Source organism: Aotus nancymaae, unplaced genomic scaffold (assembly GCF_030222135.1).
Source record: "Aotus nancymaae isolate 86718 unplaced genomic scaffold, 86718_ANA_hifiasm-v0.15.2.pri h1tg000011l, whole genome shotgun sequence".
Classification (NCBI taxonomy): Eukaryota; Metazoa; Chordata; class Mammalia; order Primates; family Aotidae; genus Aotus; species Aotus nancymaae.
The window spans coordinates 42,759,346-42,775,513 of NW_026988422.1; the positions used below are offsets into that span (position 1 = coordinate 42,759,346).

General features: G+C 54.9%; 1 protein-coding gene across 1 annotated transcript in view; it reads right to left on the minus strand.

Annotated features, from left to right (window-relative positions):
- The window catches only part of SPTBN5 (spectrin beta, non-erythrocytic 5), a 46,252-nt gene extending 36,607 nt beyond the window's left edge, over nt 1-9,645 (minus strand). Inside the window, 6 exon segments of the mRNA XM_021668799.2 lie at nt 1,345-1,976; nt 2,820-3,048; nt 3,559-3,716; nt 6,221-6,337; nt 9,042-9,209; nt 9,430-9,645. Coding sequence (XP_021524474.2) covers nt 1,345-1,976; nt 2,820-3,048; nt 3,559-3,716; nt 6,221-6,337; nt 9,042-9,209; nt 9,430-9,645 — 1,520 coding nt within the window.
- Between the last annotated feature and the right edge of the window lie 6,523 nt (nt 9,646-16,168).

A 16,168-nucleotide genomic window follows, 5' to 3' on the forward strand; every position in this document is an offset into this window, starting at 1 on the left:
TCAGTCTCCCAAAGTGCTGGGATTTCATGTGTGAGTCACTGTGCCCCGCCTGAAATCTTGATAACTTACTTTCTCACATGCCACTTCTGATCTGTCTGCAAATTCTACTTGGCACTACTGCAAAATCTGTCCAGAACCCCACCACTTATCACCACGGCTGCTCCATCCTGGATTACTGCAATAGCTTTGTAACTGGTCTCTCTGCTTCTGCCTTTGCCCCTTGGATCTATTCTCAACATGACATCCAGATGAGTAAGCATCGCAAAATGAAAGTCAGATTGTATTACTCCTCTGTTCTAGCCCTCCGCTGATTTCCTATCTTTCTCTGAGCAAAAGCCAAATCTTTACTGTAACCTGCAGGGCCCAGCTTGACCTCCATGCCCACCCTCACCCCTGTCCCCGCCAACTTCAGTTCCTGCCACTTGTTCACTTTGGCCAACACTGGCCTCTGGGCTGTTTTCAAACCTGCCAGGCATGCGACTCACCTAAAAGGACACTGCATTTGCCGTTTCCTCTGCCTAGAATACGCTGTCTCCCATGTCTGCATGGCCAGCTCCTCACTTCTTTCTGGTCTTTATGTAGAAGTCAGCTTCCCAGTGAATCCCCTCTAGCCACTCGACCTTAGCACCTCATATCCCCCTCTCCTCCTTTATTACTATTATTGAGACGGAGTCTCACTCTGTTGCCAGGCTGGGGTGCAGTGGCACCATCTTGGCTCACTGCAACCTCGGCCTCCTGGGTTCAAGCGATTCTCCTGCCTCAGCCTCCTGAGTAGCTGTACCACAGGCGTGTGCCACCATGCCTGGCTAATTTTTGTATTTTTTAGTAGAAACGGGGTTTTACCACGTTGGCCAGGCTGGTCTTGAACTCCTGATCTCAGGTGATCCGCCTGCCTTGGCCTCCCAGCATATTGGCATTACAGGTGTGAGCCACTGTGCCCAGGCTCTCCTTTATTATGTTTTTAAATTACCACATGCTATGCATTTTTCTTATTTGTCTGTTTTCTCTAGTAGTATGTAAGTTCATGAGGGAAGGAATTTCTGTGTGTCCTCTTCTCTGTTGAATCTCTACACCCAGCACAGTGTGTGGGACATAGTAGACACTCAAATTCTTACTTAGTGAATGAATCAGAGGCTACCTAGAAAGTGCTTTACCAATAGGGATGAATTACTGATGGTGGACTTGCAAGCATCACTGGGAGACAGGTCTTCGTAGGGGGAGCTCTGAACCCATAAATCACCCCTCTCCTCTGTGGCAAAAAATGGGCACGTGACATGGAAGGATGGGGGTGTGGTAGGAGAGCCTCAGCCGGTTATGAGGAGAGTTCATGTGCTCGGGGCTCACCTGCGGGCCACATCTGCCCAGCTGTGGTACTGCTCCTGCTGGAGGATGTCTGCGATCTCAGCCAGGGCCTGGAAGCGCCCCTCCTGGGGCAGGATGCCAGCCTCCAGCATGCCCAGCCTCTGGACGGCTGCCTCCACTGCAGCCAGGCTGGCTGGCGGGGCTCCGGCCTGGTCCAGCACCCGCTCTGCATCCTTAAGGAAACTCTCCCGGAGGGCCACTTTGCGCTGGAAGCGCCGGGCCAGGGTTTCTAGCCGCTCCAGCTGCAGTAGCCTGTGCTGTAGGGCCTGGCTCCGTGCAGCCTCTGCCCACTCCAGCCCTGCCCAGCACTGAGACAGCTCTACAAGGTCCAGGGCCTCATGAGGCAGGAAGGGCCTACGGTTCTGGGCTTGGAGTGCTGTCTGTAGCCGGAAGAACAGCGCCTCTGCGGCCCCTCGCTGCTGCAGCCGAGGTGGCTTCTCCTGGGTTCGGAAGGAGGTGAATGCTGCCAGTAGCTGCCGCATGGCGGGCAGAGAGTTTGGGAAATCCCGTGCCTCCAGCTGTGCCTGCTTCTCTGCAATCCAGCGTAGCAGGTCGGCCACCAGCTGCTCGTACTGGGTCTGCAGTATCTCTGTCTCCTGGAGCTGAAGCAGGATCTGGTGGAGAGTGTAGGAAGGGGTCTGGGTGCTTCTTGGGGCAGGCCCTGGAGTGGGCACTGAGTGCCAGCCTGAGTTCCCCAGGTGGGCTGTAGCTACTTCTCTCAGCCAAAGATGCTTTGAAGCAGTGGTACCCCACCCCAGAGACCTGGGTTTGCTTGCATTGCACACTCAGACCCGGGAGCTTGGGGCCCCTTTCCATGCCTGTGGGTGAGGCTATCCTGCCTTCCTCCTCTTGTTTTACCCACTTGGCCTCACTGGTGGGGGTGGAGGCCCTTCAGGCTCCTGTTCTTTTGCTAGGCCTCCTTTCCCTTCCCTGAACCCCCACCCTATAAAGCAGCTCAGAGCCCTTGGCCTGCGTCATCCCCACCCATACCCCAACTGAGATACCCACCCTGAGAAGAACACTTCCAGGCCTCAGCCTCCGCCATCGTGTCCAGAGAGTAAGAAAGCCCCCCAAAAACATGAACTCTGCGTAGCCCCTGTTGGCAGAGCCTCTTCTGTGCCTGTCCTTGCAGAATCCTGGCTCTCTAAGCCTTTTAATCCCATTAGAAGCTTAAAAGCCTGAGAGTCGAGGAGAAGGAGGAGGCCCAGGAGGGCCCATTCCTCCCCTGGCTTCCCTTGTATGCCAGGCACCTTGCTGGGCACATTACCAGTGCTCCCTGGAGCACTCACAGGGCCTTCTGTTATCCAGGCATCATCATCTCCATGTGACAGAGGGTGCACAGTGAAGTTGGGTGACTTGGCCAAGGCCACACAGCTAGTAGGTGGCAGGGCAAGCTTCACACTTAGGCCCGTCTGCCTCTGGAGCCCTTGCTCACCCACCCCTCCTTTCTCCCCCACCTTAGCGAGTCTCCTCTGGACAGTCTGCTCCTGATGCAGGCGGGAGCAGTAGTGGTAGTAGAGGGAGACGTATGTCATGATGGAGCGTTCATCTGGCTGTGCGGCTGCCACGTCCTCGGGGTCCAGCAGCTGAGCGATGCCCAGCTCCCGCTCAGCCACCAGGAAGGCAAAGGCGAGGTTGTGCAGTGGGCAGTCTGGACGCAGGGAACCGTAGTCCAAAAGGTCTGGCCTGGACAGAGAGCGGGAAGGGCGCCTCACCAGCAGGAACTGAGTGCTTTCCTTCAGGTAGATTCTTAAATGCACTCATGCTGCTATTGGCCATTCATACCGTCTTGTGAATTTGTTTTTCCCACAGTTAATTGAGGCCCTGCTGAAGGAGTAGGACTCTGATAGAGAAAGAGGAGGGTTCACTGGGCACAGGGACCAGGCCAGGGGAGGGGGCTGGGGGGACCTCCAAAGGGTGGGTGCTGCCAGAGTGAAGAGCATGAATAGAATTGAGCGGCACAGAAAGTGGAGAAGGCTGTGGTCAAAGGCAAACTTGGCCAATCTCATGGCATTGTCTAGGGAAGGGAAAGGGGCTGACGGAGAGCAGGGACTCAGACATCGGCCCTCTCTCCATCTGTGTCCACTTTCCCTCCTCCTTCAAGCCCAAAGATGTGGGAGAACGGGCAGACTGAGGACCAACCCGGGAGCCATGGGCTCAGTGGGCAGAGGCCTCCTGACGAGGGCAGGGTCACACCTGTGGGCATGGATGAGGGCATTGAAGCCTAGCCCATCGCTCCAGCTTCGGGAGAAATCAGTAATGTTCACGTTGGTGTAGCTGGCCGTCTTCCGCTGGCACCAGACCAGCAGGGCTTCCTTGGTAGACAGCAGGGCTGCGCTGGCCCCAAACTCCTCCTGGAGGGACAGGGCAGTGGGGTGACTGTGCAGGGACGGGGTGGGGTGGCAGAGAGACTGCAGGCTGTGGGAGAGGCAGGCTGGCCACAGCGGACCCTGCTCCTCCCCGGCCTGGGGCTGGTGTGACTTCCCTCTCTTCAGAGCATCTGATTTTACCCAATTTCATCCACAGTGGGCAGGGATTGGGGGTGAGAGCGACTGGCCTTCCAAAGAAGCAGAGCAAAGGAAAGCTGTCACTGCGAAGCCTCTGGCTTTGCGTCACCACAGGTGACCACACAGCAACGCCTCCCGTTTCTGAGCCTTTCTGACAGGCCAGGCTCTGCGCTAACTGACCTTGGGCTCATGGGATCGAGGCTGAGCTTCATGAGACTGGGTCCCGTCACGAGCCAGGCCCTAGGCCCAGGCACTATGGCCCTTAGCCCTCCCCACACTGTGAAGTCGGCACTGCAGCAAACCAGGTGCAGCAAGGGAGGTTTGGAGACTGCCCAGGGCCCCCCAGACGGTAAGGGGAGGGGCTAGCACCCAGGAATATCTGACAGCACCCACCCGCCAGCCATGCTCAGGGCCTCACGGGGTGCCGCAGGCTGCTCTCAGCCCCTCCCCTTCCCACCATATTTCCCCCATGCTGCCACTCTCGGCTTCCATCTGCCTCTCCCCATCTCTCTCCGTCCCACTTCCCCTTCTCAGCCTCCTTTCCCTCATCTTCTTTCCCCCAGTGCCCGTCCTTCCCTCAGTGGTACTGTCGCTGAATCTGTTCCCTGCCTCGCCCCCTCACACCCCCAAGCCCCCATCTCTCCTTTTTCCTCTCCCATTTTCCTCTCATTTCCTCCCCTCCCCGATTCTCTCCTGTGCACTCCCCTTCGTCACCACTTCCTGGGTTTTGTTTGTTTGTTTTTGTTTGGTTTTGAGATGGAGAATTGCTCTGTCACCCAGGCTGGAGTGCAGTGGCACGATCTCGGTTCACTGCAACCTCTGCCTCCCAGGTTCAAGCAATTCTCCTGCCTCAGCCTCCCAAGAAACTGAGATTATGGGCGTGTGCCGTTCCCTGGCTAATTTTTTGTATTTTAGTAGAGATGGGGTTTCACTATGTTGGCCAGGCTGTTCTCAAACTACTGACCTCGAGTGATCCACCTGCCTTGGCCTCCCAAAGTGCTGGGATGAAAGGCGTGCGCCCCCAGGCCCGGCCTCTTCCTGTTATAAACTCAAAACATCAAGGCCCAGCAGGCTGCACTTCCCCTGGCCTCTGGGCCCCAGAGCTTGGATAGGAAGGATATGTGGGCACCAGGCAGGGATGAGGGGGCCCTGGAGCTAGGCTCTGCCCCAATGAGCTCAGGCCCCAGTACCCTGCATGGTGGGGCCAGGCTGCAGATGGAACTGGGAAAGAAGCTGGGATGGCTAGTGAGGGAGCAGGGCTAGCCTGAGCCCAAACACGTCTATGTCAGCAGGGAGCAGGGCCGGAGTGGGGCTGCAGACAGGCAGAGGCAGTGCTGGTCAGGGGAGAATGTGCCCTGCTGCTCCCAAAGGCCTGGGCTGCAGGGGGCACCCAGAACTGGCCCAAGGGCCTGGGGAGGTGAGTATAGCTTCCTGAAAGGGCTTGAGGTCAGTTAGAAATTCATCCACCCCTTCAGCCTTCAAATAGACGCTCAGCCCTGGGAATGCAGACACACAAGACACCTGCTCTCCTGGGATTCAGGCCCCATGTTTTGAGGCCATCCTGGACTTGTGCCAGATCTGTGGCTTCTTTTCATGGGAGTTTCATTCTCCAGGTTGGCTTTCCTTACCTACTCGAATTGAGTTTTAGGTAGTGTTTTGGAAATCATGAAACTATGAAAAAGAATAAGTATAAGGGCTTTTTTTTTTTCTTTGAGATCGGGTCTCACTCTGTAACCCATGCTGGAGTGCAGTGGTGTGATCACAGCTCACCATACCCTGGGCTCAGGATATCCTCCCACCTCAGCCTCCCGAGAGCAGGGACTACAGGCATGTCCCACAAAGACTGTATAGTCTTTCTGACCCAGTGTTGGGTGGAAGAGGCAGAATGGAGGAAGCTGGGGACCATGAAGGGAATACTGTGTGCTCTGCAGGGTGCCAGGGTCTTTGTGAACCCCCAGAGCTGGGCGTCCCTCCATACCTTTCATTTACCCCAGCAGTGCATTGCGGTGTAATGGAAGTTACAGAGCCTCAGTGCCAAGTTGGGGAGCAGCACACAGGGGTGAAAGTGGGTGCTGGACAGTGACCCCGAACCCTCCCTAGTGAATCATTTGCTCAGGCCGGTTTGAAGCCCGTGGCTCTGGCCCTCACTTTAGCATATTTCAATGTTACAATATCTCTGGCATCCTGGGTTCTTTACTCATGGTTAAAGAGTAAATATTGACTTTGTGGTTTCCAAGATCTCCTATGGGGATCGTAAAAGTTTTGTGCAACGACTCGGTCCCCAGGGGTCTGAGGTGAGGCCAGGGCTGGGCTGGGTCACTAGGTGCTGGGGGGTGGGGACTGAGCCATACCCTGTCCAAGGAGATGTGGGAGATCTGGAAACGCAGAATGATGACCCAGATGAGTCCCAGGATGAGTGTCTGGTCTCCATCCACGATGTTCTCTGGCCCGATGAGTGGTATTGGCACCTGTGGGCACATTGGCTGGGCTAAGCCATGAAGCCTGTGTCCAGAGAGGACTCAGTCAGCAACGTTTGGGGGCTGGCTGTGGGATGGAGGGGTCCTGGAATCTATCCTGCCCCAGCCGGGAGGTCCCCCAGGGAGAAGCAGGCAGGGGATAAGTCCAGGAAAGCAAAGGCTTCCTGCCTGCTTGGAGCCATGGCCCCAAGCCCACCTGGACGAAGCCCCAACCTGGTGAACTGGGCTGGGCCCCTGGAACAGAAGGACTCCCTGTGTGTGGGCTACAGGTGGACCCTGGCCAAGGTCAGTGGTTCAGCTACAGGGTCTGGGAATGAGGTGTCCTAACAGTCAATGTGTGAGCACAACAGACAATAGCAACTGTCTGCCTCCATCTCCCCGGGTGACCTGACCTTCAGGGGGTGGCTGGGTCCCTGGGCTCACATTCATATCTCCGTCCTCTTCATCTGTTCCAGCTCCAACAGGGCCAGCTATACATCCAGATTCCCAGGCTCCACCCAGTCAGACCCACTTGGACCAGAGTCCAGGATTTGCACTTGAACGACACCTCAGTGGCTCGTAAGTGTACTAAAGTTGAGACTCCTCTGCCCTACATCTTGCTGCTTGGACAGGGAGGGTGGGTGAGTCAAGGGGAGAAGCCCTGAAGGGTCTGGACCCCAGCTCCCTCTGGCTCCATCTTCCACCCTGTGGAATCACACAGCTCCAAGGCCCATCGGATTCTTGTAGTTCCGTGAGATTGTAAGCACAGGACTTCAGGCCTTTGCACGGCCATCCCTGCTGTCTGAAAGGATTCCCAGATATCTGCACGGCTATTCACCTCTCTGCCTTTAAGCCTTCACTCAGATGTTGCCTAGCCTGACTACTGTATTTAACATAGACACTAAAGGACTATTTCTCCCACCCAAATACACACTCTCCATTCCCTTGGCCTGCTCAAGTGAGGATCTTGGCTTTGTTTTCTGATGTGTCCTAGGAGAGTGGCACACAGCAGGGACTCAATCAGCAAGTACTAAATGGATAAAGACCTGGAGGGCAGCTGGCTTCAGCTGGCCACTGCTAGCCCTGTGGGAGGGGCTGCCTCTCTTGGTGTTCCCCTTGGTAAGCTTTGGTATATCCGGCTGGTCTCTAAAGGATCCTGCTCTTTGGTGCTCCTGGGGTGGATTCCACCCGGCGTGTCAATCACGTCGGCTTAGAGTTGGAGCCTCTGGTGAGTGGGCTGTTTGTCTGCTCCTCCCAGCTCCTGAGAGCCCATCCTCCTGACTTCCTGCTTAGCGATGTCAGACTGGTGGCTTGAAGTCACCATGACGGGGTATTAATACCATAGGATCAGCGAATACTGCACACTGGAGCTTTTACGTCTCCCAGAGAATCATTTGTTAAACATTTACCAGCAGACGGCAGATCTGGGTTCAATGAATCTGTCTCCCATTGAAGCCAGGTGCCTTGAGGGCGGGGTCTGTGCTTTGCTGATTGTAGCCCCGAGCCTGCCTAGAATACCCAGGGCATGGTAGCGTCTCCATAGTGAATGCATCCCTCATTCTGCCATATATTCCCTGTGTGTTTGGGGCAACTCCCTTGTCCTTCTAGACCACAGTTGCCTCCTATGTGTATGGAGACAAGGATGTCTCCCTCACAGGTATCAGTGACATGCTGTATATTAAAGCTTGGGGAGAGCTACACTCCTCTGACAAAGACTGTGGGGCTCACACTGCTCCCAAGTTCCTTGGGGGGAGATGACTGGCTCACAGGATCATTGTCCCTGGATCAACTAGGGCCCGGGATTCTACAGCTGGCAGTGTTCTGCTCTTGTACCTGCTCAGGATCACGGTGGCTCCCCTTCCCTTTGTGGGGTTTCTTCCCTCCCTGGCTTTCCTCCCACACGCCAGTACCCCAGGAGGCTGGGTATAAGCTCCACTCCAAGACATAGTGATGGGCACGCACAGTCAGGATCTGTCCAGCCAGGCCCAACTCAGTGACTTCAGAGCCTCCAGGGACAGCCACCTCCAGGAGTCCTTGGTCTTCCCAGTTCCCGGTTCCCAACCTAAATGATCTCTTTGCCTCACCCCACCCCTGTACAGGCCCCTTGCCCTGGCCAGGAGGGTCCCTCTGCCCCTGGAGCTCTGGCCTCCTTTTAGCGACTATCTCCTTGGCCCTGTCTTTCAGGAAACTCTGGCTGCCCCCATTTGCTAAGGCCTCCCTGCTTCTCTAAGACAGCCCCTGCTCCTCTCCCCACTGCCGGCTTAGTGTCCGGGTCTCCTCCCTTTCTTTCCTACTGGATGCCGGCCCTCCATGGCCCCACATCTGGTCTCTGCTGGCCGGTTAGCCGTCAATCTTGCCTGGCAAATAATTTGGGGCCTCTGTTTTCTCATCTGTGAAATGAGAAGCTTAAGAGAACACTAAGATTCTTTCAGCCTAGAATCCTGCAAGTGTCTCTGATGACAGACAATGACATTTTCCATCCCAGTAGGGACATGGATTGCTCCTGCCTCGGCCAGCTGGGTGCTCTCAAAGTCAGGGGTGCTGTGCGAGGAGGGCCTGGCTTCTGCTCCTCTGTGTCCTGGCCGCTCCTCCGGTACTCAGGCCCCAGCTCCTCTGCTCTGCCCTGTGGCCTGGACCAGGAAAGGTGACCCAGTAGTCCAGCCTGTCCCAGCTGCCTGCCCTGGCACCATCCCAAACCCCTTTCCCTGGGGCCCACCTTGGCCCTGAGGAAGGCCAGAGCTCGGCTGCTGTTCTCCAGGAAGTGCACGCGCATGCGGCCCCGGCTCGGGGGTGGCAGGGCCTCTCCGGAGATGAGCTCCAGCAGCCGCAGCAGGTGGGTTCCGTCAGCCAGCTCTGTGTACAGGTTCCGGATCTTGATGCCAACCTGGGGAGGGAATGGGAGAAGGTATGGGGTCAGCCCAGCCTCACCTGTCCTCCCATCCTGGGACCCGAGAGGTGTGACTCAGAGCAGCTGCCCTGGAAGAAGGAGCTCTGGCCTCAGCTCATCCTCAGGCAGATGACCCCACAGCTCACCCCCGAGGCGCACTGGCCAGAGCTGGGGGCATGGCACGGGTGGGCTGTGGGGCACAGCTAGCTACACTTACCTGGCCGCACTGGAAGACGTTGTTGATCCACTTGGTGAAAGTCTTCTCCTGCATCTGCATGTGCCGGGCCTGCAGCTTGCGAACATGGCCCATCTCGTACTGAGAGTCCGCGGTGGCAGCTGGACTGGGCGGGGCCTGGAGCTCTGTACTGGGCCTCCTGCTGCGGCGCCCTGCAGCCCTGAGGAGCTCCCGGGGGCTGTGGGGCTGACCAGCCATCAGGCCTGCAGGCCTTTGGGGACGAGGAGCTGATGGATGCCTCCCTAAAGCCGGAGGGCATGCAGGTTAGGGGATGTGTGAATGGAGATGGCCCCTCTGCCAGGGGCCTGGGGTCCTGCCTTGCCAGACTGTCCTCACATTTCATGGGGATTGCAGCTTGGAGTCCAGCCAGGTAAGGTCCAGTGCTCCTGGTTGAATGACCCAGGTCCCCTTTGCCCCACCCCACCCCACCTTCCAGATTCTTCTTCTCGGAGCCCCTGCTGCCAGGTCCCTCCTCCACAGTGACTGGGGCAGGTGGAAGGAAGACAGGAAACTGCTTACCTTGGTGATGCCTGGGTCCCCGTGGAGGCAGCCCTGCTGGACAGATGGAGAGGGCAGATAGCAGGGGCTGTGCATGGAGGGAAAGGGACATCGGGAGAGGCCTAGGCTGGAGCGGGGCGGGCCACAGCCCTCCCCTCCAGCCAGTGTGTGCTGGGGTGACCGCACACAGGCAGCATTGTCCTCCCACCTGCCACAGGGCGTGGCCTAGACTGGGAGGGGGCGGCTCGAGAATGCTCCAGGGCCATTGCTGGAGGAGCTCTTCCTTCATACCCTTCCTTCCCCACAAGCAATGTCCCCAGCTCCAGGTGGGGGTCCTGGCTCCCAGTACGCAGAGGCCCATGGGGTGGCCTTGTTACCCTGGGTTGGAGGTCCGTGGGGGCGTTGCAGTCTGTGTAGGAGGCACCAAAGGGCAGAGCCTCTGTGGGAAGCCTGTGGTCACACTTCCCAATCAAACTGCCCTCTGCCCACCTGTGGGGTCTCTCTGTGAGCACCAGGGCGAGGGGATGAGGGAGCATCCTGGGCCATGGGCCTTTCATTCACCCCCAGGGAGCAGCCCATAGACTGAGGGCCTCACAGTCCCTAGGCTTGGCTTTCCAGGCCCTGCCAGAGGCGCAGCCAGCCTAGTCTGGAGCTGAAGGGTAGGCTCCCCGTAGGAAGGGGTGACCTAGAACTGCATGAGCTATGGAGTCTCCTCGAAAATCAGAAACACGGTGTTAACCCAGGGCTTGGAGGCAGGTGTTCACAGAGAGCTGGTGGGCGCCTATCCCTTCTTCGCTGAGCAGTTGTGGACTGCATGCCATGGCTGGTTCTAGAGTGAAGGCAGGTTCTAATTCTGGGGGTCTTACCCATCTCCCTCTAAACTCTGGGTAGCAATGCAGGCTGAGGTGCGTGTTTGTGGGTGTGTCTCCCAGCAGCCATGGAGCCTCTGAAGTGACAGCCCGCTCCTCAGGGAGGCACCCCCGGCAGCCACAGCCCACAGCAGGATAGCAGCTCAGCCCACCCTTGAGAGCTGGGCCAGGAATTAATCACACCTGAACTGCCTGGGTACACTGCAGGCAGTCAGCGGTGACGTGGAGGGGTGCCGTGGTCTTGGGTGGAGTGTGGCTCCCTGCATCTGAGAGATGCTTTCTCTCCTGCTGTCCTCTCCTGCCAGGCCCCTCCTGCACCGACTGGCTTCCAGACACTCTGTGCTCCTTCCTTGCTTATGGCAGCGGCTGTAGTGATCCTCCTGTGTGCCTCCCCTTCTGCCCTCCCTGCCCCTGCGGGTCCTCGTCACCGACCCCCTAACTCAGCAGCCAAGGCACCACCACCCCGCACCTTTCCGCAGCGCAGCTCTGCTCACGCCTGTGAAGCCTGCCACCGCCTGGGAAGGAAAAGCCAGACGCGCCAGACTTGCCTCAGCTGGGCTTTTGAAGCCCGCCAGGTTACCTAACCAGGCTCACCTGCCCCTCACTCTGGGTGCTCCCCATGGGCCACTCTCCATTCCCTGAGCAGGACCTGAGCTCTCCTGCCCCCGAGGCTGGGCTTCAGCTGTTTCCTCAGCTTAGAATGTCCCTTCCCACTCTCCATCCACATTCACCTATCCTGCCTGCCCCAGTTAAAAGCCTGTTTCTTGCAGGAAATGCCTCATCCCACCTGTTTACTCCAGGGAGACTGAGCTTATTCCTTCTTCTATTAAGACCCTCAGCCCATGGAGTCGCGTGTGAGGTTGTGCGCTCTGGAGGACAGACTGAACTGCAGGATGCTCTGCACATAGACCTAACAGACACTGTCATTTTGAACTTGTTGGAGGGGGCTGCGACTGCTTTTCTTCCTTTCTAGCTCACTGGCAGCTAAAACCACTGCACACCATGCAAGGACTGGCTTTTCTCTGGCCATGACTGATTGCAGCCCCTGGTGACATAAGAACCCTGTTGATTAGAACAAAGTTTGGATTATTTATGTTGCAAGTAACCAAAATCTCAAGTGAAACTGGTTTAAACAATTTATTTATTTATTTTTAGTTAATTCTTTTTTAGAGACAAGGTCTTCTTAGGTTGCCCAGGCTGGTCTTGAACTCCAGGCCTGAGTGATCTTTCCACTTCTGCCTCCTGAGTTGCTGGGATTATAGGTGTTAGCCACCATGCCTGGTTTAAACAGTATGAAGGTGGCCCACACAGTGGAAAAAAAAAACAAAAAACAAAAAACTAGTAGGAATATGACTTCAGGTGAGGTTTGATCCAGCAGCTCAAATGTTGTCACCACAGGCCTGGATTCCTTTGGCCTTCCTCAAGGTCTCTTTCATTTTCATGCTCCACAGGATGGCATTTGCCAGGCTGACCTCCCTCCCCTGACCCCAGCAGCTCTGGACACCCATCTCAATGTCATTTATATTGTTGCATCAGTAAGCTCATTTCTATATACTGCAAAGTTCAGAGAAGAGAGAACGTCTCTCCCAAGAGTTTTAACAGAAGTCTGAGGGCCCTGGCTCTCATAGGCTTCAACAGGGCCACATGTCCATTCCTGAACCAATATTTGTGACCAGAGGGACGTGGTCTAGCTCATCCAAATCTCACTTAAGGTGAGGGTGGGAGGAGGAGTGCTCTGCCAGGAGACTGTAGGTCTGGACACCAAAAAGGGAGATGGGTTGGTGGGAAAAGCCAGATGCCTACTATAGTTGGGTTGGGGGAGCACACCAGCAAGGTGTGGCAAGAGGCGGGAGGGGTGCTGGCCAGGCAGGGGCTCCTCCCTAGCACCGCTGGGGAAAGGGCTCCTGTGAAGCGTCCACCTCCACGATTCCCTCGTGTCCTGGCTTCCACCCAGTCTGAGGTTTTCATCTGCCGACCTGGTCTCTGCCGCCTACCCTCCTCCGGCCCCACCCGATTGGGTTTCTCTCCACAGTGAGTTTGGGGTCACAGGCACAGCCTCTTCCTAACTCTTCTCCCCAGTTCAAACTGGATCCAGGGATCCACACTCTGCTCCGAGGCTGGCACGCAGCCCTGGAAATGGAGCCAGTGGAGTGGGAGAGGGCAGCTCCGTGTTTACTGATCAGCAGACTGTCTTTTTGTTTGAAACTTCTAAAGAAGATTAGAAAAAGAAACAAAATAGAAGCATTGTGTATTAACAGCATTGGTTAACCAACACTGGAACCAATACACTCTTGTATTAGGCCCGAATTTACCTGGGTAAACTCAGTGATTATCTGTCCTAAGCATGCTCGCCTACTACACCATGGAGGAAATAAACAGTGAAACACTTTCCTCATCTTGAAGGCAATTTGTCTCGGGCATCCTCCAGGCGTAATGAAGGAGGGTGAGTGAGGGTGCAAGGCGGAAGGTCCAGGCTGCACTGTGACTCCCGCAGGTGAACCACAGCCCTATAGCCCCAAATCCAGAGATGCTCTTGCTGCATCCCAACAAGTGTTCAAGAGAGAACTGGGTCCAGCCCCGGAGAAACCAAAGCCAAAAACCAACTAAACGGCCCTCCCCTAGAAGAGCGACCCTGCCACCAGGCCATCTGAGTTCGGTGAGTTTGGAAAAGAGATGACAGATGCTGCTGGGCTGGAGCAGGAGGCGGAAGCAGGTTGGCGAGCTGTTGTGCGCCATCCCTCCCTGGAGCTGGGGAGAGTCCCAAGTCTTAGTGCAATGCTTCTTTACCGATGGGTCTGGAAGACCTCATTGGCAGGCTGACAACTTGGAAGCAGACTGTGGAAGCAACAGGCTGGACTTTTCCTTTCCCTTTAAACTCAAGATTGGAAGGTTTGTGTTATGTGATACCATGTGCTGTGTAGAAAACGGGGCCTCGGCTTCTTAGATGCTAGAGTTCTAGAGTTTGGGTATTTCCACGCTCCCTCCTATACATACTCTGGGGAAGAGGTTCTTTGAAAATTGGCGTGGTACTAGAAGGGCAATAGTACAGTGAGCAGGCCCCAGGATGGCCCTTTCTGTGTGGGAGGGAGACAGCTGGTGGTGTGGACACCCATGGAACTTTGTGCTGGTCCTGGGAAGATACAAATCCTCGCTTGGTCACCATCCCTAATATTTTCTTTTTCTTTTTTTTTTTTTTTTTTTTTTGAGACGGAGTTTCGCTCTCGTTACCCAGGCTGGAGTGCAATGGCGCGATCTCGGCTCACCGCAACCTCCGCCTCCCGGGTTCAGGCAATTCTCCTGCCTCAGCCTCCTGAGTAGCTGGGATTACAGGCACGCGCCACCACGCCCAGCTAATTTTTTGTATTAGTAGAGACGGGGTTTCACCATGTTGACCAGGATGGTCTCGATCTCTTGACCTAGTGATCCACCCGCCTCGGCCTCCCAAAGTGCTGGGATTACAGGCGTGAGCCACCGCGCCCGGCCCATCCCTAATATTTTCTAGTGTTTTCTTTTCCAGTCAACTTTTCATGATGAATGACTTCATGTAAGAGGATATTAAGAAAAGTGGGCACATGGGCCAAGCGCAGTGGCTCATGCCTGTAATCCCAGCAGTTTGGGAGGCTGAGGCAGGCAGATCATGAGGTCAGGAGTTCGAGACCAGAGATGGTGAAACCCCATCTCTACTAAAAATACAAAAAATTAGCCAAGCGTGGTGGGGCGCACCTGTAGTCCCAGCGTCTCAGGAGGCTGAGACAGGAGAATCGCTTGTACCTGGGAGGTGGAGGTTGCAGTGAGTGGAGATCATGCCACATTGCACTCAAGCCTGGGTGACAGAGCAAGACTCCGTCTCAAAAAAAAGAAAAAAGAAAAGTGGGCACATGATTTGATTTCCTTTTTTTTCCCCCTCTCCAAGAATATTACCAGGTGCCGGCAGGGAAAGGACTCCGCTGCCTGGCGTCTCTCCCTCCTGAGAGTGATCACAGTGCCTGCAAGGTTGCCCTCCATGGAGAAATCAGAAACGTCAACCTACTGGCCTCCAAAGCAGCTTTGTGTCCAGACAAAACTTACATATGTATATATTGTTTTAAAATGACATGCTCAGATGACATACATGTATATAAATTCATGTTATATGTGAGAATTGAGCAGAGTTAAAGAACAAGATAATTCTGGATGAAAAAGTCAGCTTGCCTGGGCATCTCTGAGCCTTTAGGCAGATGAATTCCCTGTTCTCTTCCTGAGTTTACCCTTTGGTTACCTCCACTGTGCTTGCAGACTTTAGATGGTCCTCGTGCATTCACAGAACTGTGTGTTCAGATAACAGCACTGGGATTATAATGGTTCTTTTCTATGCGTCTAATGAATTTAAGCTAAAAACCACACAATGCCTTTTTTTCTCTTACAACTAAATTATGTAGAAAGTAAGCTAGGAAGTGTGAGGGTGGGCATTGGGATATAAATGCTTCTACCAAATAAATATTTTCTCTTCAATCTGTGCCTTTGACCCTGTCACCAAAGGCAGGTGACAGAAAAAAAATGACATGGCTTTTGGAAGGCTCAGAGAGACTGTTGATTTCATTCACTTCTGGGGCCAGCAGGGCCTCATACCATGTGGCCATTGCTATTTTGTGTCTCTTACCACATAAATAATGGTGGACGGCACCTACCTCCGCAAGCTGGTGCCCACGGAGAGGGGGTCACCTCCACCTGACGCAGGTGTCTGAGCAGCGGGCCAGAGAGGTTTACTCAGGGGATCTGGGGAAAGCGTACTCTGGAGCCAACCTACAGGTAAGTGCCCGAATCCTGCCTCATGATGGGCATTCATGATACGAACCACAGAGCTGTCAAAGAAAAGGTTTTATGTGAAAGATTCCATTTTGTTTTTGTATAAAGACTTTTATCCTGTAAGGAGAAAAAACCCTGGACATAATAAATGTCTGTTTTCTACAAAAACAATGTCTAACTCAGGGTGGACTGATCTCTTCTCAACAGCCCAGGGCAGGGCTGGTCCTTCATCCGCCTGTGTCCACAAGGCCTAGGACACTGCACACACCAGGACAGGATTTGGCTGAATTTAAATCCTACTACCCACCAAGGGGACTTGGGGACATTTAATGGTTGAGGGCCACACCAGATGATCACTGCAGAGAACCATCTCTTTTCCTTACTGTAGTTTAAGTATGATAATTGGGCTCTGCTATGACTTACTGGACAAACCAGTAAGAAAAGCTAATCTTCAGGCTTCAACGTGTTTTCACATGCAAAAGAGAAGTTTTGCCAGGGGTTAATAAAGGTTGTGAGTTCCAAATTCCTAGGTGAATATGGCTTTGCTGGGAAGCCCCCTGGAGGGGAGG